Below are 24,427 nucleotides of genomic sequence, written 5' to 3'. Positions count from 1 at the left end.
ACGGCTTATATGTTAAGTTTAACCAAGAGACTTATCTCCAAAAACATATAATCAAGAAAGAATCCACTATACTCACTACTGCAGCTTCTCTCTTGGACAGACTTAAAACAACAAATAACTTATCTGACTCTGTGCTGTGAACTCTGCCCAACAGTTCCTCCAAGATTAGTTGTGAATTTCACTGTCTGTTAATTTTCCAATGTCCAGTGATACACAAATTCAAACAGCAAAGGCGGTAACTGTGCAGGTTCTCTCTCTCTCTCCTGCACTGTCCTCACCATGATTTAATTGGCTAAGATGGTTTTGTCCTGCTTTTTTGTGTAAAATAGACTTGTCATATTGTTGGATAGATGCTAGCATTGTAGCTGCAATGAAAATGCTTGACTAGGGGCACAATGCATTCTGGAGTATAAGACATTAATACTTTTGCTGGAATATTGTCAGGGCCCCTAGCCTTTACAACATCCAATGTATTCAGCTGTTTCTTAATATCCTTATAATTACAGCTGTCATTATAATTAGTTAAATCAGATTCCAGATTAAAATCTGGCTTGATTGATTACTTTGTTAAAAATGTAATTATGTGATTGTTCACTGAAACATACACACAATACTGCAGAGCCGCTTTTAACAGAAAGCTGTTTATTACACAAAACAAAATATCAATCGATTTAACCAGGCTACAGTATTTATAAAGAACAAAATATGAAAGATTTAAAAACACTCAGTAAAAGTATAGTCCTGTTTTTCCCAACATCATCAGATTACTGTATTGTACTGAAATACCAGAGAGAGTTTTGAGTTGTATCACATTTACAAGTTTGTCTTTAATATTTCTTTCTATTTCCATTCTTGTGTGTTTGATAGCTGTTTTTCTTGAGTAGCCACTCAACTGACCTTCAAACAAATCAATTACAGATTCTTCTAAGTGACGCCAAACTTATATTCTTCAATATCCCAAAGTGAAAAATTCCCATTATCACCCCAGGAACACTCTCTCTCTCTGTCTCTCATACTGGTTTACAAAAAACTTCAGGCTCCAGAAAATCAGACCACCTCAAACACACAAACCAAAATCCACATCATACAGGTTGAAACTAACTTTAAACTAAATGATATTAAAGTATATATAAATAGCACACCTTCATCATAATTTCACATGGAGTGAAACAAATTGGTTGAAGATTGATATTGTGATGTTGGAGTCCACATGAGGATGTCAAGATGGAACAGCCACTAACGTGTTGGGCTCCCTTTGTTAAGAATTGGGAAATTAAAATGGATCACCTGCCTTGTCGCCATTCATGAGTAAATCTGGCAGAACTGTAGAACTTAGATCTGATCTATTGGTGTGGCATCACTTTGCTGTGTTTATTGTTCTGATGTTTGACAAGCAGGTTGCCCTATGTTGTAGCATCACTAGCATCACACCTTTTTTTGTAAGATACACTTGATGCTGTTTCTGGCATGCATCCTGCACACTTCACTGAACCAGGCTAAATGTCTGGCTTGATACTAATGCTAGAATAGGGCTACGCTGGACCATGTAGCTACATGTTAGGTTTGAATACAACTCTACCACTGCTGATAAACCCAGTGCCTCAGGGTTATCCAGCTCTGGGTTGCAACACATGTCAATGGTAGTGGTGAGAGTTGGAAAGTTGGTTTTTTGAAGAGATGACAAAGGCAGTTGATGAAGGTAAGGCAGTGGATGTTGTCTATATGTACTTCAGCAATTTGTTCGACAAGGTTCTGGAGGGTAGACTCGTTAGCAAGGTTAGAGTACATGGAATCCAGGGAGAGCTAGCCATTTGGACAAAAAAATGGTTTGAAAGTAGGAGACAGAAGGTGGTCATTGGAGGGCTGTTTTTCAGACTAGAGGTTTGTGACCAGCAGTGCGTTGCAATGATAGGTGCTGGGTTTGCTGCTTTTTGTCATTTATATAAATGATTTGGATATGAAAATAAGGAATATAATTAGTAAGTTTGGAGATAACACCAAAATTGATGGTGTAGTAGACAGTAAAGGAGGTTATCTGTGAGTACAATGGGACTTTGATCAGATGGGCCAATAGGCTGAGGAATAGCATATGGAGTTTAATTTAGATAAATGTGAGGTACTGCACTTTGGTAGAGAAAACCAGGGTAGGGCTTACACACTTATAGATAGGGTCCTGGGGAGTGTTGCTGATGAAAGAACTAGGGGTGCAAGTGGCATAGTTCCATGAAAATGGCATTGCAAGTAGACAGCGTGATGAAGAGGGCATTTGGCATGCTTGCCTTCATTGGTCACTGTATGAGCATTGGGGTTGGGGGGTCATGTTGCAGCTGTATAGGACATTGATTAGGCCACTTTAGAATAATGCATTCAATTCTGGTCTCCCTCTGTAGGAAAGATATTGTGAAACTTGAAAGGGTTCAGAAACATTTACAAGGATGTTGTGAGGGTTGGAGGGTTTGAACTTTAGCGAGAGACTGAATAGGCTGGAGCTATTTTCCCTACAGCACTGGAGGCTGACTTTATAAAGGTTTATAAAATCATGGGGACAGGGTGAGTAGCCAAGATATTTTTCCCAGGGTAGGGGAGTCCAAAACTAGACAGCATAGTTTTAAGGCAAGAGGGGAAAGATTTAAAAAGGATCTAAAGGGCAGTTAGTCATGTGTGTATGGATTAACGTTTAAATGACATCTGGATGGGTACACGAATAGGAACAGTTTAAAAGGATATAGGCCAAATGCTGGCAAATAGGATATCTGGTCAACATGGATGAGTTGGATCAAAGGGGCTGTTTCCACTCTGTATAGCTCTGTGACTCTGTGATGAAAAGGGAATTGGAGCCTCTACCGTCATACCGCTTGGCTGCAGGTGAATATACACATGTAGAATATTGCAACATTGCCACAGTAACACGAACTGTTTGGGGGATCAATGGCTCAGTTAGTTAGATGACTGGTGTGGATCAGATTGGTGCCAACAGCATTGGCTGTTTAGCTGGGTTGGATTTGGGGCCTGCCTGCAACAGAGATTTTGTCACTGTGAGTCAGATCTGCCTTCAAGCAGGTAACTCCAAAGAAGAAAAAGAATAATGTGCTGAGCCACAACAGAATACATAACAATTCCGGTGTCAGGATTTTCATATACAGTCATTTTATCTCCACTTTGTTGTTTATATTGTTCAGCATAAATATGTACGAAACAGCATTTCAAAGCTCATCTTTACCTATGAAGAGGCAAGCAGCTTCTCTTGAGAATGGCATTAAAGTATTTTTTGAAAGCAATAAAGAATCTCCTACTGAGGCAATAATCTAATATCATAAGTAAATCTTTTACGTAGGGCTTCAGCTGTTATTCTGGAAGTTTCAGTTAAATACAAGATTGCTAGGTGTCTGCATCTAGTCACTGATTCACCATAGTGGTGGACGTTTAAACATGCCTTTCCAAACTGTGGAATCTGCAATCTAGAGAGAAAGAGGGAGAGATAAAAATTTCTCTATATCTTACATCAGTAAAATACCTTGAGAAGAAATAACAAAACTAGGACATTACAAACATAAGCCTTTTCATTGATATAACAGTTATATTTTTATAAAATTACAGAAAGCTGATTGCAAGCATTGTTTTCAAATTGTAACATTTGTTCCTCAGTCTTTGATGCAACTTATTCTTTCAATTTAGAATGTTCTTTCTGCTGCTGATCATGGACATTCTTCAATTCCCAACAATGTGATTGCAGAGAACCATCCCACCCCCCCCCCAAAAAAAAAGGTTTCATGATGTATTTGTTTATAAGTCTTCCCCTCAGCAAAGTGCTTATCTCCAGTCTCTCCTCTCCCTACTCTCCCTGTGTTCACTCGTTCCAAAGCATGTACTGGCTTTCCTCCTTCTCCTGGTTTTGTGTCTCTTCACAACACCCAAGGCTCCCCAGTTGCCAGACTTCTTCCCTGTCTAATTGCCTGTTGTCCCCATTCCACAGGTCTTAAGGAAAGTACCTGAAACATGTATATCCTCTCTCCACTTTTGGAACACTAACAGCATTGGCCAACTGAACAGCGTGCTGGAAAAACTGGCCAACTGAATAGCGTGCTGGGAATTGGATCAGGCCACACAAACACATATGCAAACCAGTTGCCTTGATTGATTATATTGAATAGGTGTTAATGAGACAGTGGAACTGAGAAACTGAGCCAGAAAGCTTGCAGCATTCATTGTCAAATTAGATCAAACACTCAATAGATACACAAGCCATCCACCTTGTTTGAATTTTGAATATGATGTGGAGGTGCCAGAGTTGGACTGGGGTGGACAAAGTCAGAAGTCACACAAACCCAGGTTATGGTCCAACAGGTTTATTTGAACTCACAAGCTTTCTGAGTGCTGCTCCTTTGTCAGGTGAAGTCAACTTGAAAGCTGTGTGACTTCTCACTTTTGAATAGGTGTTGATGAGACAATGCTGCAAGGTTTCATATGAAATAATAGATCTGAAGTTCAGTAGAACAGTTTTTAAGACAGCCCAGTTCCTAGGGACAGCTCAATCAACAGAAAAATTATGGTATCCAGCACAGTCTTTTGTAACCCCCTCATGGGACAGAAGCTCAATTTACCTGGAGTAAATGAATTATGTTAATTACATTGTCACATCAAACTACTGTTCAGCCACTGTCCTTGGGAATGACATGGATAACTAGTTAAAAGAAGCCACTCAAATCAGAGGGTCTCTCAAACACACTCCAGGGAGAACATCAGCACAAGAAGCAGGAACCTTGGGAGCAGGAAAAACAGCCTCAACTTCAGTTCACCCATCTGTCATCTGGGTAGTTTAAACCTTTCATCATCTTGCACTTCCAAAGCAGATTTTAAACCAATGTGAGTTCAGAGGCATTTAAGAACTGTAAGGTTACTCAGTAAATTAAAGGGAAAGACAGATTGTGTATCTTGTGTTCCAACTATAGTAAACCCAATCCTATGGTAAACTATATCTCATCATTAGTGTAAAATGAGTTCCACTAAGTAAGCAAGTAGATCAGATGCACATGAAGGCAACGCTTACATAGGGCTCAGAGAATAAGTAACTAAAAGAAGTGGTGGAAAATAATGAACTATTGGAAAGCTAAATATGAAGAGTTGTAGAAACAAAGGGAATCTATCAACATCTGAGTGAGAAAGGACGCAGGTTAATGCTTTAGGTTTTAACCTGTCAGAAAAATACCGTGAACCGAGGAGAGGTTGACGCCCTAAATGGTGATGGTAATTTCTCTTTGGAAATGCAGGGGAATCTGCTGAACATTTCCAGTATTTCTTAGTTCAGTACTGGGAAATGTGTGGAATGTATGCAGATTCAGCAGCAGAGTTTCACCAGGTCCAGGAGTGGGCCAGGATTTGCACTTGACTAGATTATTGTTGTGGTTCACTAGCATGAGGACTCATCCATTCACAGGATCACACCTACCTGAATAGTTTTCACGGGGCTGTTATTTGCATAATAATGGCACAATTCCCATATCTTAGGGAAATTCTAAGTATGGTTTTGATTACCTGGAAACACCATCATTGTTGCGTTTCGATCATTTGTCAAAATTCTTTTTTATGTCCAACGTCACAACCATGACTTTGCATTGTTGCGTTTACTTTTAAAATGGCCAGTAGTTGCAGCAGCTATTTCATGTAAAAGATAGAAGGTTCAGAGTCAATTGTTCACTTCAAAACCATCGCCCAACTAGTGGGAACGATCTGAAGAAAGGGTTAAAATAGAGTGAATAGGCTTAGCAGCCTCAAGTTGCAGTATCTTAACTTCAGTAGCATTACAGACCCCACCACAGCCAGAGGGACCTCGTCAGTCTTTAAATATTGGGGCTAAAAGATGTCAATCAAACCCAAAGCATTCGAGACAATATCACCAAGGCACATTAGTGTGGTTCAAGGATGCCAGCCTGGTCAGTACAGCCTCAGTTATCTGGAGGAACTCAAGACTCAGCACTGTAGGAAGAATGTCAAACCTGCTCCACTCTGTCAACATTTATCGCTCAGCCCCATTGTCCTTCCACATTCCTGATGAGGGGCTCATGTTCGAAATGTCGACTTTCCTGCTCCTCGGATGCTGCCTGACCTGCTGTGCTTTTCCAACAAACAGTTTTCAACTTTGACTCTCCAGCATCTGCAATCCTCACTTTCTCTGTGACGACAAGTAATCTACTTTCTCATATCCCCTTCTTCTGATTTACAAGCTGCACACAGTATTGCTTTTTCCCCATTTCTCTCATCACCTTGGTGTTCTACCTTTCTGCTTTCAGATATTCAAGAACTAGCCAGGTGCTGGTGGAAAGTGTGATGTCCAAGTGGAGCAAGAGTCTAATGATAAGGAAACATGTGGCTCATCTCACACTCACAGCTCAGATACAGGCAATAAGTGATCTTCAGCAGGTAGCACAAACACAAACTGGTAGGTGATGTGGCACCAGGCACAAACAGCCTCTAGTCAGGTAAAGGGACAAGGTTGAACTATTGTCAGCCTCTGGTTGACAAGGTCACATTTCAGTTTTGTTGCAGAGCACTGATTTACAGATTTTCCTGTGGCAAATTACCATATATACTCATGTATAGGTTGATCTCGTGTGTGAGGTGACCCCTTATTTTGGCCAAAAAATCTTGTATTTTCGATATATTTCATGTGTCAGCCTGCCCTAGTTCTTCACAGTTACAGATCAACATTTATGAGCCAGTGTGCCTGCCCGTTGCGCTCTGCTCCGGCTTTCCACTCTGCCCGGATCTTCCAGTCCGCCAGCTGCCACACTCCACCCCAGGTTTTCAGAATTACTGTAATCTGCAGAATCGGTTTCCGCGGTTTCAATTTCCCACGTTTTGCTGGGGAACATTCCAGAACCAAGGACCGGGGGCTGGTTGGAAGGTAAACTGCCCAATTTAAATGACCATATGGATATTGATTTACAAAGAACAAAGAAAATTTACAGCCCAGGAACAGGCCCTTCGGCCTGAGCAGATCCAAATCCACTGTCTAAACCTGTCGGTCAATTCCTAAGCATCTGTATCCCTCTGCTCCCCACCTTCTCATGCATCTGTACAGACCCATCTTAAGTGAATCTACCATGCCTGCCTCTACCACCTCTGCTGGCAATGCGTTCCAAACGCCCACCACCCTCTGTGTGAAGTACTTGCCACATGTATCCCCCTTAAACTTTCCACCTTTCATCTTGAAAGTGTGACCTCTCATTATTGAATCCTTCACCCTGGGAAAAAGCTTGTCTCTATCCACCCTGTCTATACCCTTCATGATTTTGTAAACCTCAATCAGGTCCCCCCTCAATCTCCTTTTTTCTAATGAAAATAAACCTAACCTACTCAACCTCTCTTCTTAGCTAGCACCTTCCATACCAGGCAACATCCTCGTAAACCTTCTCTGCACCCTCTCCAAAGCGTCCACATCCTTTTGGTAATGTGGCAACCAGAACTGTACACAGTATTCTAAATGCGGCCGAACCAATGTCTTATACAATTTTAATATGACTTGCCAGCTCTTATACTCAATACCCCATAGGCAAACATACTATATGCCTTCTTGACCACTCTATCCACCTGTGCAGTAAACTTCACGGTACAATGGATCTGCACTCCCAAACCTCTCTGCCCATCAACTTTTCCCAAGGCTCTTCCATTCATTGTATAATTTGCCCGAGAATTAGTCTTGTCCAAATGCATCACCTCACATTTGTCTGGATTGAAAACCATCTGCCACTTTTCCGCCCAACTCTCCACCCATAATGCCTCACAACCCCAGACCTTCATAGTGTCCTCCTTTCGCATAGCCGTGATATTGTCCCTGACCAGCAATGCAACTCCCAGGTTGCTGAGGGAGGCGAGAGATGAAACAGCTGGGGCCCTGACAGATATCGTTGTGGCATCCTTAAATGCAGGTGAGGTGCCGGAGGATTGGAGGGTTGCTCATGTTGTCCCCCTGTACAAGAAGGGAAGTAGAGATCTTCGGGTAACTACAGACCAGTGAGCCTGACATCAGTGGTGGGAAAGTTGCTGGAGAAGGTACCGAGGGATAGGATCTATTTATATTTAGAAAAGAATGGGCTTATCAGTGAAAGGCAACATGGTTTTGTGCGGGCGAGATCGTGCCTTACCAACTTAATAGAGTTCTCCGAGGAACTGACCAAGTTGATAGATGGACTTTAGTAAGGCATTTGATAAGGTTCCCCATGGTAGATTAAAGGAGAAAGTGAAGTCACGTGGTGTGCAGGGTGTTCTAGCTAGGTGGATAAAGAACTGGTTAAGCAACAGGAGACAGAGAGTAGTAGTTGAAGGGAGTTTCTCGAAATGGAGAAAGGTGACCAGTGGTGTTCCACAGGGGTCAGTGTTGGGGCCACTGTTGTTTGTAATATACATAAATGATCTGGAAGAGGGCTCTGTTGGTATGATCAGCAAGTTTGCAGATGACATGAAGATTGGTGGAGTAGCAGAAAGCATAAGGGACTGTCATAGAATAAGGGACTGTCAGAGATTGTAATAACGTCATACTCCCAGGCACCAATCCAAGCCCTAAGTTCATCTGCCTTACACACTATACTCCTTGCATTAAAGTAGATGCATTTCAGTACACCAGTTCTTTTGCGCTCACCTGCTCTCTGCCTACTCTTCCTTTTATTAATGCTATCTTCATGATTCTTACAGTCTCCAGTCTCCGCGTTGCTCCTACTTGTTTTCTCTTCTGATTCCAGTCCCCTTACACATTCGTTTAAAACCTCCCCAACAGCAGTAGCAAAAACTCCCCCAAGGTCATTGGTTCTGGTCTGGTTCAGATGTAGACCGTACCTTTTGTAATAGTCCCACCTTCCCCAGAACCGGTCCCAATGTCCAACAAATCTGAACCCCTTCCTCATAGAGTCATAGAGTCATAGAGATGTACAGCACAGAAACAGACCCTTCGGTCCAACTTGTCCATGCCGACCAGATATCCCAACCCAGTCTAGTCCCACCTGCCTGTACCCAGCCCATAACCCTCCAAACCCTCCCTATTCATATACACATCCAGATGCCTTTTAAATGTTGCAATCGTATTAGCCTCCATCAATTCCCTGGCAGCTCATTCCATACACATGCCACCCTCTGCGTGAAAAGGGAGCCCCTTAGGTCTCTTTTATATCTTTCTCCTCTCACCCTAAACCTTGCCCTCTAGTTCTGGGTTCCCCCACCCCAGGAAAGAGACTTTGTCTATTTATCCTATCCATGCCCCTCATGATTTTAGAAACTTCTATAAGGTCACCCCTCAGTCTCCGATGCTCCAGGGAAAACAGCTCAGCCTATTCAACCTCTCTCTATAGCTCAAATCCTCCAACCCTGGCAACATCCTTGTAAATCTTTTCTGAACCCTTTCAAGTTTCACAACGTCTTTCTAATAGGAAGGAGACCACAATTCCATGCAATATTCTAAAAGTTGCCTAACCAATGTCCTATACAGCCACAACATGACGTCCCAACTCCTGTCATCAATACTCTGACTAATAAAGGTGACCATGCGGAACTTTCTCGAAGTCCTTGCTAAAGTCCATGTAGACAACACTTGGCCATTACAAATTCTTTCATCCTTAGGGTACCTGAAGAGCTGCCTATCTCTCCAATGCAACTTAATTAGTAACAGTGGCAGTGACAAAAGCACGACAGTAGACATTTTAAGAATGCAGATGCATATATTTACAAACATGCAAGAAACTTTACATTGATTTATAATTTATAATATATGTCACCTATCTGCCCTCAGGTTGATTTATCATTCCTTGTCTCTCTTCATGTCTAAATGCAGTTGCACTGCTAGAAGCCGGAATAGAGATAGCCCTGCTCTGTATTTGGGCCTAAAATAAACACAAAGAATGCCAGAGAAACCCAGCAAGTCTGGCTTCACTTATGGAGAGACAGGTAAAAGTAAAGTTTCGAATCTGGTATGACTTCTTCAGTTCTGGGCCTATTGGCCTGGAAGACTTGACCGTATTTAGAGCTGGAGGGTCCAGGCCTGTTGACAGTATCACGCCCAGAATCAGGCTCGCCCTCCTCAGCTTGGAATTATGCCGGTTTTGGCATCATAGACAAGATGGAGGTGGAAGGGCTGATCCTGTGTGTGCCTTCTCCTTCTGCCTCTGGCTGCCTACTGGCACCACCATGTCTATCTGAGAGAAAGGGGCACATGGAGTGAGATTGAGATCCTTCATCCTCCACTCACCTTGCCTCTGGTAATGATCATGAATGGCTGGAATGATAGAGCACAGGTCCCTGCATTCAGAAACTCAGCAAGTCTGGCAACATCCATGGAGAGAGGAACATTTTGAGTCTGATCAGAACTGAAGGGGGCTTGAAAATTATGCTTTTTGTGCGTTGACAAAGGGGAGGAGGAGCAAGTGGAATAGATGATGGGGGTGCCCACAGCAAAACACAAAAAAAGTGTTAATAGTGGAGGTAGAGGAGATAAGCAAACATAAAATATACTTATTGTTCCTTGTCCGTTTGTCTTTTGCTGTGGGCACCCTCACCATCTGTTCCACTCACTCCTCCTTTTCATTTTCCAGTCCTGTCAGTTCTGAAGAAGAGTCAGATTGAACTTGAAACATTAACTCTGTGTTTCTCTCTCCACAGATGCAGACAGTCTGTTCATGGAGGCAGCCAAACACACAGAGAGCGAGCACTGTACTGAAAATGTTGGAGAACTCCTCCATCCTTTGATCCAGTTGTGGACCGCCTCTGATACATCTGCCTGCTGTTCCTGTGCCTCTCCATGCATTTTGATAAAGTCATTAACGTCCAGCACCATGGGATCATCTCCTGTCTGGGGCTGAGCCAGTGCCTGACTCTGACAGTCCTCTGAGTGCCAGCAGCTTTGGGCATTTCTTCCTCAACCAACTGCAGTGATATGTCAGTGGTATGCTCACTGGAATGTGTTCCTGACTCTAATCTAGATAGAGAACAGAATGAGGTGAAAGTCTGTGCGCTGATGGAAGGTGCAGATGAAAGACTCGAAAGTGCTTTCTCCTTTGAAGTGGAGGTGGAGTCGAGAGTTTCTAGTAGCTTCTGGACAGACTTCCACTGAGTGATTTTCATCTCTGCACAAGAGAAGGAAATTAACTGCAAGTAAGAGGAAGAAAAGCTTTTACAGGTTAATGCCAATTCATTCTTACTCCGTCCTACACCATCTCTCAAGCCATCCTGCCTATTTTTCCATTTCTACGCTGGATAGCACGTGGCACTGGTAGTAATCCTGAGATCACTACCTTTGAGCTCCTCCTCTTTAACATCTCTCCTAGCTCCCTGAATTCTTCTTTCAGAACCTCATCACGTTTGCGATTGTCTTTCTCTCGCTAGTACTTAATAACTTACTTACTACTTACTTACGAAGATGAAATGCAAATGACAATCAAGACTTGAGTACAAACTGTTTTCTTCACCATGTGTCCCAAATTCAACCCTGTAGATATTGACCTATATAGTATGATAGTATTATAATTGTTTTAGCACTTTGTACAAGCAGGGGCCATTTTACTTTGTTTAGCTTTGCTAATATCCAAGAAACACAAACAATATAAAAAGTACAAGAGATTTGAGAGCATCATACCATCATATGACTGATTTAATTGCAAGTATTTCTGCCAAACAATATCTGCTTCAACTACCAAATTCCTAGGATTACCTTACATCTCAAGTTAGTTCTAAAAGTTCAATATGGTATAAATTATACCACTTATACACAGAATAGCTTTAGGAATGCTTCCACGGTAGGTCTTGGAAAGTATCCCCCACAGGTACAGGAGATTACCGTACCATTCTACCATCGGAGACAGAATGCAGACTGTTATTTTGTAGATAAATATTCAATAATGACCATAATTTTTTCTCCTTTTGTTGTTTATTATTTCATTTGGAGATCTGGCTCTTGTTTGTCCGTTTTTTGACTATTCCTGATGAAGGGCTTTTGCCCGAAACGTTGATTTTCCTGCCCCTCAGATGCTGCCTGACCTGCTGTGCTTTTTCAGCACCACTCTGATCTAAACCCCCATTTTGTGACTCATACCAAGCATGGGTTTCATCCACTCGAAAACAATACCTCGTGTTTTAGTCGACTCCCTAATTTCAGTTTTAAAAAACCGTCTTCAATTTGACCTATATACGAATATATGTAGTAGATTCATTATCTGCCCACGGGCCAGGAGTGGTTGGGTTGGGCATCAGAGTTAGGAATCACATGGTCAAAGAATAGCCCTTGTCTTCGAGCAATCACCATCTGGTTTGACCCGTTGACTCAAATGTGAGCATAGAAAAAAATACAAAATAGGAAAAGAAATTGACCATTTAGCCAATCGAGCCTGATCCAATTTGAATGTTTCAAATTCCACATTGCCATCTGCTCCCAATAATCCTTGTCTCCTAACAAACAAGAATCTATCCAGCTAGGTTTTAATAATATTCAGTAGGCCTGCTCTCCATTGCTCTCTGAGACAAACAGTTCAAAATTCTTAAAACCCTCTGAGAGGAAAAATCATTCTTCACATCTCTGTCCCGAAAGAGTAACACCTAATTTTAAAATCATTCCCTCTAGTTCTGGATTGATCCACAAGAGAAAATATCCTCTGCATACTCACTTTATCAAGAGTCCTTGCCTTTCTAGTTACATGTAAATCCTGTCCCTTAGGATTCCTTCCAACTTACCCACCACCGATGTCAGGCTCACCGGTCTATGGTTCCCTGGCTTTTCCTTACCACCTTTCTTAAATAGTGGCACCACGTCAGCCAACTTCCAGTATTCTGGCATCTCCCTCCTAATGGAAGGATGTTGTGAAACTTGAAAGGATTAAGAAAAGATTTACAAGGATATTGCCAGGGTTGGAGGATTTGAGCTCTAGGAAGAGGCTGAATAGGCTGGGGCTGTTTTCCCTAGAGCATCAGAGGCTGAGGGGTAACCTTATAGAGGTTTATAAAATTATGAGGGGCATGGATAGGGTAAATAGTCCCCTGGGCTGGGGGAGTCCAGAACTAGAGAGCATAGAGAGAGGGGAAAAATTTAAGAGAGACCTGGGGCAACTTTTTCACGCAGAGGGTGGTGCATGTATGGAATGAGCTGCCAGAGGAAGTGGTGGAGGCTGGTACAATCACAACATTTAAAAGACATCTGTATTGGTGTATGAATAGGAAAGGTTTAGGGGGATATGGGCCAAATGCAGGCAAATGGGACTACATTAGTTAGGATATCGGGTTGGCATGGAAGAGTTGGGCCAACTATTTCCGTGCTGTACACTTCTATGACTCTATGACCATTCAGGATCTTATACAATTCAATCAAGTCAAATTACTCCTTGTTCTTCTAAGCTCTGGTAGAAACAAGTCCAGCCAATTCAGTTTATCCTCACAAGACCCCACTCATTCCAAGTATTAAGTTAGTAAACCCCTCTGAACCGCCTCCAATGCATTTCCAAAGAGCAATAAAAAAACAGAAAGTAGGAACATGGGTAGGCCATTATCAAAGCACAATATCAAATGCCTTCTGGAAACTCAAGTATAGTATGTTTTCCACAGTGCATGTTTTGTATTATTAACCAGACCAGACCTGGTCAAAATGTTCCCAGGAGATAGCCTGGACCCTAATGTTTGGTCTAACTAGTAAGCTTTAAGCAAAACACACTTTACACTTACACTACAGTTAAACTACAAAGAAAGAAAGAAGAATTGGTGTAGCTTTAACTATATTGAAATACTTAAAATAATATTATTTAACTACTAATGATCAACTATTTGAATATAGCAGCATCCCATAAACACTCCTGGCATAAGCAAATTCAGCAAAATAGAATTCCCTCACTTGTGATCTCTTCCAGTCCAGGATAAAAAAGCTTAACGCATGTATCTAGCAGCACACACAAAGAGAGGAAGAGAAAGAGAGAGAGAGAGAACTGTAACAAGCTGTTTCAGTTCCAAAACCCCAAATTCAACAACTGAAAGCAAAACTAAAACCCTGGGTCTGTTTGAGCCTGATTCCACTTGCTCATGTTTTTTTGGTCTAATTTTTGAAAAAAAGCTATTTACTTTCCTTTCCTTGGAGCAAACATCTTGGTACAAGTTTACAATAACTCTCTTCTAGAGAAACCGAACAGAACAAATCCCTCTTAAAGGCAGATATCGTCACATAAGCCTTCAAAAAACTCCAATGAAATGGTTAGCCATGATTTCCCTTTGATGAAACCATACACTACCAAGGCACAATCTTGAATTATTCTGCAGCTATAATTACTTTTATGGTTAGTTCTAACCCCTGCACCACAACAGGAGTCAAGCTAACCAGTTTATACTGTTTTCTGCCTCCCTTTTTTAAAAATTAATTTACACATTGCTCTCTCCATTCCACCTCCAAATTGACTGGTATGACTGGAATGCTTTTTGTATTGGGCAAAAGTGAGTACTGCAGATGTTGGAAATTAGAGTCTAGATTAGAGTGGTGCTGGAAAAGCACAGCAGGTCAGGCAGCATCCAAGGAGCAGGAAAATCAACATTTCAGGCAAAAGCCCTTCATCAGGATTCCTTGAAAACATTGATTTTCCTGCTCCTCAGATGCTGCCTGACCTGCTGTGCTTTTCCAGCACCACTCTAATCTAGACTCTGCTTTTTGTATTCTCTATAGTAAAGGCAGAAGAAAGGCATTTATCCATTTCACCGTGACGGCACAGCAAACTGGCACAGAGTAACAAGTCAGGATGTCTGCAAGGATTCTGCCTATTCACCTACACATACACTTAACATAGCCAGCCACAAGCAGCACATTCAGGAGCTGGAGCTCTTTGCTATCTCAGTACATCTTTTCATTTAGATTCTATGTTCACAGATCCAAGTGCATACAGTCAACAGCATATTGTACCATCAGGAAGTCTGCTTTCCTGGCAAAGTCATGCGCACACTTCATTTAATTCTCTCCAGTCAGAAGACAATGGATTCCCCTTTCTCTGGCATACACAGCATCAGTTGCCTTCTTTATGCAATGATGGATGGTGAGCCAGGAAATGTGAGAGTTGTTGCCTGCTCCAACCTGGAAGAGTCCTGACAAGAGAAAATTCATTACCACAACCACTGGCATAATGCCTTAGCACCTGCCTTTCTCTAGGTTTGTAGCACCAGCTACCAAGAGATTTCAGATAACTCTGAGTAACTCTTTAGAGAAACTGAGATAATGCACAAAATGCTCCCAACTTAGGCTGAGGTAAGAGGAATATTGCATGAATAAACATATGGATAAGGCCTCCTGCTGAGAACCAGACTTCTCCCACACAACTTCCTTGTTTTGTGAGCAATATATCCTTCTCAGCTACCTAACTCCCTTGAATCCCCCTTTCTCAATTCCTCTGCTGTTTAATCCCTCCTTTCAGATGCTCCTCAAACCTTTTCATGAATCTTTTGGTCATTTGCTGCAGTATTTCCTTCAGTATTTAGTGTCAAAGTTCATCTCATAAACATTCCTGTGAAGCATTTCAGGATGTTTTAATGTGTTGTAAACATTATATCAATGCATGTAGTTACAGCTGCTGCTTTAGATTATTTGGAATCAGTCATGGTCAATCAGCTCCTTTGGTTTTTCCCTGAGGTCACAGTGACCAAACAGCAGTGACTTATTTTCAAATGGCTAGTGTTTCAAAGGAAGGCCAGCCCACTAAATTACCTCACATACACAGAATCAATCTTTCATTAAGCATTCACCATTTAAAACATGTGTATTGTATTTTGAAAATAAGTTCTAAATCAATTGCTTCCTTTTTATGAATTCCCTCTTCTTCAGAACACCTACAAAAAATTACCAGGAAACTTCAATTGTTGGTTTTGTTGCAATTTTTAATTTTGAACATCACGCCACCTTCATTTTATGAAGAAATATCAGAAACCCTTTTTCGCGTAAGTCAATACATCAAAATCAAGATAATGATCTCCACTTTCAAACTAATCAAATTTATTAACATTAATGAATGTAAAATGGTCAATCGAGGAATATCTGTAAAATGCTGTTTTCCCAATTTGGACTTAGCTAAATGTGGACAAAAACTGGTAAAATTGCTGGTTTATCTACCATGGTGTCTTGTTAACTTGATACCTGCTATCGGTCATGATCTGGCTGATCCCAAGGTGGCTTGACTCTACTCTTCCTGTCAAAACACATTAATGTCACTACTCACAGGTAGGTTAGAAGGGCAGGGTTCAAATGGAGGTAAAAATCCGAGGTTTTGATTTCTTATGAGTTGAATGAAAACCATTCGGCTGAGCTCAACGTAACCTTGAGGAAGAGCACCTCATTTTCCATTCAAGCATTTTACAGTCTCAGGATTCAATATTGAGTTCAACAGCTTCAGACTACTGTCATCATCATACATTTTGATTACCCTCACAAAACCAGCTTCCCTACCCACCTCCTTCACCACCACTTGTTTGCATGATTTGCACTCAGCATAACTTACCTGTTCTCTGATATTTACACATTCCATTAACTCCTCTTTTGTATCAATGTATCATCTCTACTGTTATTAGCACTCCCTTTGGCTTTTGCTGTGAGGTATTGACCTCACCTGTTCCATTTACTCATCATTCTTCCCCTCTATTCCTTATAGCAGCACAAAAACCATTACCTTTCTAGCCCTCTTCAATTCCAAAGAACAGTATTATTGGAATTGCAAAGTTAACCTTGTTTCTCTCTCCACGGATGCTGCCCACCCTGTTGACTTTGTTTAACACATGTTGTCCTTGTTTCGTTGCCTTCCCCCGCCCCCCGCCCCACCCCATATCTGTAGCACTTTGCATTAACATTAGGTGCCAAATAGGGTAAGTCTAAAAAGGGATACAGTTAAGATCTAATTTAGGTGCATGGCGAATGGTAAATGAGGTTGATAAGTTGCAGGGCAGAAATTGCAGCATAATGGTCTCTTGGTTTAAAGAGGAGCAAAAGTGTACTCTCCAACGGTCCCTCCATAATCCATGAGAATATCAGGTTCCGAAATGAGATTTGAAACCACAACCTTTTAACTCACTGGCAAAGATACCACTGACTAAACCATGGCTGAGACCTATATAGTATCTATGAACAGTAAACATAGAGTTACCTGAGACTTTGTGATTGAGAGTCAGCAACAATAAAGAAATTACACATTGTTTTTTAAGCAGAAAGGACCAATTATATGTGAACAAAATACTGCCAATGCTAGAAATCGGAAATAAAAACAAAAAAAAACTAGAACTCTCAGTACATCTTACAGCATCTGTAGTTAATATTTCAGATTGGTTAGATCATTGAGGTAGTTGTCTCAAGTTTACTGATATGATAAGCACAAAAATAATGCAATCAGCTTTGTTCATTCCCTTACTGCCTGTCGTCCATGTACCTTTGTTTATCTGAGTGCTCTTACAGGTGCTTCCTCAGGGACCACACCATGAATGGTAGATGGCTGTTAACTGCAAGGTGACCTAGTCAGATGTCCTTGTGAAACTCTGGGCCTAGGAACAGCTTCACCCTGCATCGTCTCAGCCTAGGCCTCAGCAAACTGGGACAACTAACTATAATCAGCCACCCTGGCATTGGCAGGGTAGTAAGAGCTAGAGTGGAATGTTGTCATCCTGAGAGAAGACAGCACATTCTTGCTACAGAAAGTCAGAAGCCCAGCAGTACTCTTGATTTGTTGGAGAACAAGGCCAGTGGTGTTTAACCTCCATATCTACATATTGGTGAGGCCCCAACATCCAGATCCCAGAGGATTTGCATTTCCACAGGTCCCTACCCAAAACAACTACATGAGCCTTAAACTGTTGCACCTCCACCATCCTCCAGCCCAAGTTCCTAGCAGATCATCCCACTAGAAGCCAAGGTTCTCTTGACCATGACTAGATGAACGCCTCTCCCGCATTGTCCCCTTACAAAACTTTCTCTTTGTAGGTACTATTTCCCCCTATCTCAATCATCATCCCATCTTGCCCTAGCTTGCAGCCCCCAATCCTGAAAAATAGGATCCCAAGTCATCTTCCAGCAATAGTGGTCCTCTAAACCCCAATCCTCCCTCCCCCACCATCCCCCCCACCACACACCCCCGCCCACCTCCGACCTTTGCTCTTAACTTCTGTGGACAGATCTGACAAACTGACCCCTCAATTGATCTAATCCAACCTGTAGCCCTGATCAACCAGTGCACAGATCCCAGACTGGTGGTTGTATAGCTCCCCAACCATGTTGGCCCTACCTCACCCCCAGACTATCCACTATGAAACCACAGGATTGATTGTGACCCACTCCCCGAATAGCATAGGTGTACAAGCCCAATCGATAAGATGCTGACTGGACCGCAGCCAATTCCCTGGACTGGAATTAGGAGCTACTACTGATTCCCTGTACAAAGACCCCCTGACTGCAGGAGATCCATGGACCTAAGAGGCAACGTTTTCACACAGAGGGGGGTGCGTGTTGGAATGAGCTATCAGAGGAAGTGGTGGAGGCTGGTACAATTACAACACTTAAAAAATATCTGGATGGGGTAATGAATCGGAAGGGTTTGAAGGGATTTGGGCCAAATGCTGGCAATTGCGACTCGATTAATATAGGATATCTGGTCGGCATGGATAAGTTGGACCAAAGGGTCTGTTTCCATGCTGTACCTCTCTATGACTCTGTGACTTCAATGAGGCTTACTCCTCGAATACTTTAAGGCATGTTTGCTTGCAGCAATGAGTTTTATGTAGCACTCTGTTGTACAGCAGGATGTGCATTCCAAAATAAAAGCAAAATACTGTAGATACTGGAAATCTGAAATAAAAACAGAAAGTGCAAGAGAAACTCAGCAAGACTGGCAGCATCTGTACAGAGTGAAACTGAGTTAATGTTTTGTGTCCAATATACATCTGCCTCAGAATTCTTCAGCAAGATATATGCCACTCAACTGAGGACTGCCGAGCAGCAAGGCAGGGTTTTGTGACTATTGCTAACAGACGGATGGTGTAAGGATGCTGTTAAATGTGTGAAGTGAGCGGGCATAAGCACAGCAAGTGAGCGGAGCTGAGATTTAGCCTAGTCCAATCCACACGCTGGGTCCATATCCCTGTGTATTAAATGTGCCTGCAGCAGCTTTTCAATGCTCGTTGCCAGTGTGACCTGCAATATCAGTCTGTGCTTTCTGAGCATCCAGTGTGTCGGAGAGATGCCATGACAGATTTGATGCATTGGTAAATGCCAATATCTGTCATCAAGGGGTTCACGTAACCAGTGCTTAAGGATTGTAGCCTAAGATGCTGTTTGGTCCTCAGCAACATTAAGGCTGGTCACAGCCAGTGGTCAGCTGGAGTCACCAGGCTCTGATTTCCATGTCAAGATTTCTAAACATCCTGCTTGTTGGAGTTTTTGATATGATAGGACGCTGAATATTAATGAGGCAAGTTGGGCCGTTAATAAGGCTTTTCACAAGCTATAAGCCTCCTTAATCGTCAACTTGCTGCTGCCCACCACAAGTCCACAGCATAAAGGATGGAGCAAGATGCTCCTGACATTAAGATCAGCCTCACTGGGTTTCTCATCCGATTCTGTCACAAATCTCTTGATAGCCCATCTCACTCAGACCCCATAAGATTCTGCCTAACATTTCTTTATCTACACTTTCTTCGGTTTCAAAGAATTTGTACTGGTCTTGAAATATTAACTCAGTTTCTCCCTTCACAAATGTTAGTAGACCTGATGAGTTTCCTGAGCAGTTTTTTTCCTGCCACAATACATGCCTCCTCTTTTCAGAGGTGTATGGTTGATTTCAATTTGTGTTAACTGCTCACCATACTTTACCTAATGAAGAGCATGCAACAATCATTTTAAAGAACAGGCAGTACCAATCTTATGTACTGCCTGTAATACAACGAGTGGGCATGGTTTATTCGTGTACTGCAATCCCTATGTCCATTTCGGTGGTTGCAATTGCTTCCTCAGAAGACACTTGTTGCTAATATTTTCAACATATTGCCTGTGGGTGAATCACTTACTTGCATTCTTTGATTCAAAAACTGCAGTTTCTGATTCAACAACTCTACTTCCTAAAAGAAAGAACAAGCAACAAGACAGATAAATGAATTAGGAACTTTCGGTTTTTAACCAATTTCATTAGGTCCTAAAAACATGAATGCACAATATTCCTACCTTAGAACTGAAATCTGTGAAGGATAAAATTTCAAACAAATCAAATGTGTTGAAATTGGATAGAACAACAAATGAAATGGTGGTAACTGTGGTTTATGACATTTATTAGCCTTATTGGAACTTTAGCAGTGCCAATTCAATTTCTTACGAATTAACATCATTACCGAACATTGATAAACCATTTATTTTGAATAGCTAATTTGAAAACAAAAAAAACTGCTGTTTTGATTTGTATACCTGGTCTAATTTCAGACTTTTTCTCATTAAGGTGAGGAATACTAATGTTGGACAATGCATGCTTAACATTTCTCATACTGATTTTAGCAGCAAGTACTATAAAGGTGAATTGAAGCTAACACATGATGTGGAGATGCTGATGTTGGACTCGGGAGGACAAAGTTAAAAATCACACAACACCAGGTTACAGTCCAACAGGTTTATTTGTTGATGCTCCTTCATCAGCAGCGCTCTGTAAGTTAGTGCTTCCAAATAAACCTGTTGGACTATAACCTGGTGTTGTGTGATTTTTAGCTGAAACTAAGGCAGATGAACTTAATACACAGCTTTACCTTTAACTTAAGGTCACTTGGTCCCAAACAGATTACCCTTTATTCCCATATTATCCTTTCTAATGTGGCTTTTGATATCCTGGTTTGAATGTGCACTGTGAATGACTATCCAGAATATTTAGCTTGGTTTCATCTACAGATCTTGGTTTATTTCTCATATTCAATTTGGTATTTTTAACCTCCTGTTTAGTTATTTTCAGCTATGACAGTTTAGCATGACTGTTTTTCTTTTGTTTGCTTAGGTTCGTGGTTATCTCCAAATGCCAGGTTGATTCAAAAACTCAATTACACAATTTAAATGATCATTGAATAGTAGTCTTATCTAACCTCTGTCTACAGAGGTTGAAAATCTTACAAACTATCCACAATTGGCAGAGATGCTTAGTTTAAGCCATTGCAATGTAGCTGTGAGAAAAACCGAAAGGAAAAGAAAACAAGTAGGCAGCTTTGTTCCATGTTATTTCTTTTCTTTTATTGCTTTACAGCAAGTCATCATTGTTAGCATTTACTGTCCTTCGTCAATTGTTTCACAGAAGGTACCTTAAAAAACTATTGCAGTGTGTGACAAAGGTATGTCCACACTGCTATTAGATAGGGAGTGTCTTGATGCAGTGGCATTGAAAGCGTACTAATTGTAACAAGATTAGCCAGGTGGACCTCCACAGAATATGAGTTCCCCGATTCAGGCTGTTAATCTGATACAGTCAAGGAGCCCTGACTGACAGATATAAACTGGAGTATCAGACATCCTGTTGCTCTAAGAGCTGGCTCTGAGGGAACTGAATCAGTGTCAAGGATTCTCCCACTCGTCAATAAAGGGTGACTTGGTGACAGGATACTTGCCTCTGTGGAGTTATTTCAGAAAGAACAGTGACATGTTTACAAATCAGGATGATGCATGATTTGGAGGGAACTTGGAGGTGATTATGTAATGTTTGTGCATCATCAATGATTACTCTTCCTTCCCCAATAATGGCATCAAAGGCATTGTGAACATTAGACATAGAGGTTGAAATTTCTCTAGTTCACTTCTATTACACAAATTAGATCATGGAAATTATCCTAAGGTCTCCATAACGTATGCCTTGTCTTCATAAAGTACCCAAGTTACAGTTGTAAACTTCCACATAGGAAGTCCACAATTATGGCCACAATAATAATGTTGCTTGATTCTTCTTGTCAAATGTATTCCAACTCCTTGAGGTTGATCTTAGTGAAATTTTCTCATTTCCTTGTTACTTCTTTACATAATTATGTTGCAGTGTTAATTGCTATCCACCATTAGGTGGATAGGCAAATAGATTTATTTATTCAATAATATAAAATAAAAGTAAAATAGTGTGGTTACTAGGGATCTAAATAAATACAACAAATGCTAGGGAAAGTCAACACAACTAGCAGCATCTGTGGAGAGAAAAAAACATTATTGTTTTGAATCTGATGTAACTCCCCTTCCGAACTGAGGAGAGATGGTGATGTGAACTTTGAATGTTAGAATATTGTTCTAGCATCATCGAAGATTTGAACTCCTCCATAGATCATTCTTCACACCATAATCTACCATGTTATATTCCTTTTCAGAAAACAATTCATCTGTCATGAGTCATAGAGATCTATAGCACAAAAAAAGCGCCAGAGACCCAGGTTCAATTCCCACCTCAGGCAACTGTCTGTGTGGAGTTTGCACGTTCTCCCCGTGTCTGCGTGGGTTTCCTCCGGGTGCTCCGGTTTCCTCCCACAGTCCAAAGATGTGCAGGTTAGGTGAATTGGCCATGCTAAATTGCCCGGAGTGTTAGGTGAAGGGGTAAATGTAGGGGAATGGGTCTGGGTGAGTTGGTCTTTGGAGGGTCGGTGTGGACTTGTTGGGCCGAAGGGCCTGTTTCCACACTTTAAGTAATCTAATCTAATCTAATCTAATCTAATCTAATCTAATCTAAAAAAAGGCTCTTCAGCCCATCACAGCTAATCCTGGTTTCCAGGATTTGGCCATAATTTTATATGCCTTGGTATCACAAGTTTTTTGTAATTTCAAAAATATACTTTATTCATAAATACATTGATGATGTGTACAACTGGACATGCCATACATATGTAAACATTCCATTTGTTTGCATACTGAAACAGAGTAACCATTCCTATTTACAGGTCTGTACGATTACATTTTTAGCTGAGGCGTCAGCAGAGCCCAAATGACTGCGCGAGCCCCCTGTTCTTCTTTAGGCAGGTAGATGTTACATGGTGGTCTTTCCCCATCACGCCTTGGTGGCAGCTGCCCCAAGTTTCAGCGCGTCCCTCAACACGTAGTCCTGGACCTTGGAATGTGCCAGTCTGCAACACTCAGTCGGGGTCAACTCCTTCAGCTGAAAGATCAACAGGTTTCGGACCGCCCAGAGAGCGTCCTTCACCGAGTTGATGATCCCCCAGGCACAGTTGATGTTCGTCTCGGTGTGCGTTCTGGGGAACAGATCGTACAGCACGGAGTCCCACGCCACAGCACTAATCGGGACGAACCTCAACAAACAGCACTGCATTCCTCTCCAGACTTCCTCTGCATAGGCACATTCCAGAAGGAGGTGTGTGACAGTCTCCTCCCCCCCACAGCCGCTTCAAGGGCAGCGTGCGGTGCGGCTGAGAGTCCGGGTGTGCATAAAGGATCTCACAGGCAGAGCCCTTCTCACCACCAGCCAAGCCATGTCTTGGTGCTTGTTGGAAAGTTCTGGTGATGAGGCATTCTGCCAAACGGCTTTGACAGTCTGCCCAGGAAACCGCTCGATAGGATCCGCCCTCTCCTTTTCCCGAAGGGTCTCAAGGACACTATGTGCTGACCACTTCCTGATGGACTTGTGGTCAAAGGTGTTTTTCTTCATAAACTTCTCCACGAAGGACAGGTGATACGGAACGGTCCAACTACTCGGAGCGTTCCGCGGCAGCGAGGCCAGGCCCATCCTTCGCAACACCAGGGACAGGTAGAACCTCAGTACATAGTGACACTTGGTGTTTGCGTACCGGGGATCCACGCACAGCTTGATGCAGCCACACACAAAGGTGCCTATCAGTGTGAGGGTGGCATTGGGTGTATTTTTTACCCCGTTGCCCAGATCTTTGTACAGCGAATCCCTTCGGACCCGGTCCATCTTTGACCTCCATATAAACTGGAAGATTGCCCGGGTGACCGCAACGGCACAGGTTCTGGGAATAGGCCAGACCTGTGCCACGTATAATAGCAATGACAGTGTCTCACACCTGATGACCAGGTTTTTTCCCGCGATGGAGAGCAACCGTAGCTTCCATCTGCCCAGTTTCTGCCTCACTTTGCTGATACACTCCTCCCAAGACTTGGCACACGCCCCAGCCCCCCCGAACCAAATACCCAGTGCACATCTATATACTTAAATGTTAAGAGAGTTTCTGTCTCTACCACCCATACAGGCAGTGAGTTCCAGATTCCTACCAACCTCTGGGTGAAAATGTTTTCCTCACATCTCTCAACCCTCTGCCCCTTATTTCAAATCTATGCCCTGATCATTGGTCCTTCCATCAAGGGGAAATGTTTCTTCCTATCTATGTCCCACACAATTTCATACATCTCAAACAGGTCATCTCCCACTCTCCTCTGCTCTACAGAAAACAACCCCAATATGTCCAATCTCTTTCCATAGTTTATCTAAAGTCTCCT

General features: G+C 42.1%; 1 protein-coding gene across 2 annotated transcripts in view; it reads right to left on the bottom strand.

Annotated features, from left to right (window-relative positions):
• Window positions 1-643: 643 nt before the first annotated feature.
• The window catches only part of LOC140483094 (uncharacterized), a 130,384-nt gene continuing 106,600 nt past the window's right edge, over window positions 644-24,427 (bottom strand). The window contains exons 8-10 of one of the 2 annotated variants that reach the window (XM_072581032.1): window positions 20,029-20,079; window positions 5,533-5,652; window positions 644-3,458 (exon numbers count right to left, since the gene is read on the bottom strand). In XM_072581032.1, the coding sequence (XP_072437133.1) occupies window positions 5,569-5,652; window positions 20,029-20,079 (135 nt within the window). In that variant the 3' untranslated portion in view covers window positions 644-3,458; window positions 5,533-5,568. The remainder of the gene's footprint in view (window positions 3,459-5,532; window positions 5,653-20,028; window positions 20,080-24,427) is intronic. The other variant, XM_072581033.1, reaches the window with a different exon arrangement.

Source organism: Chiloscyllium punctatum, chromosome 11 (assembly GCF_047496795.1).
Source record: "Chiloscyllium punctatum isolate Juve2018m chromosome 11, sChiPun1.3, whole genome shotgun sequence".
NCBI classification, from domain to species: Eukaryota; Metazoa; Chordata; class Chondrichthyes; order Orectolobiformes; family Hemiscylliidae; genus Chiloscyllium; species Chiloscyllium punctatum.
The sequence above is the reverse complement of the archived record's forward strand: the minus strand, read 5'-3'. Positions and strand labels throughout refer to the sequence as shown.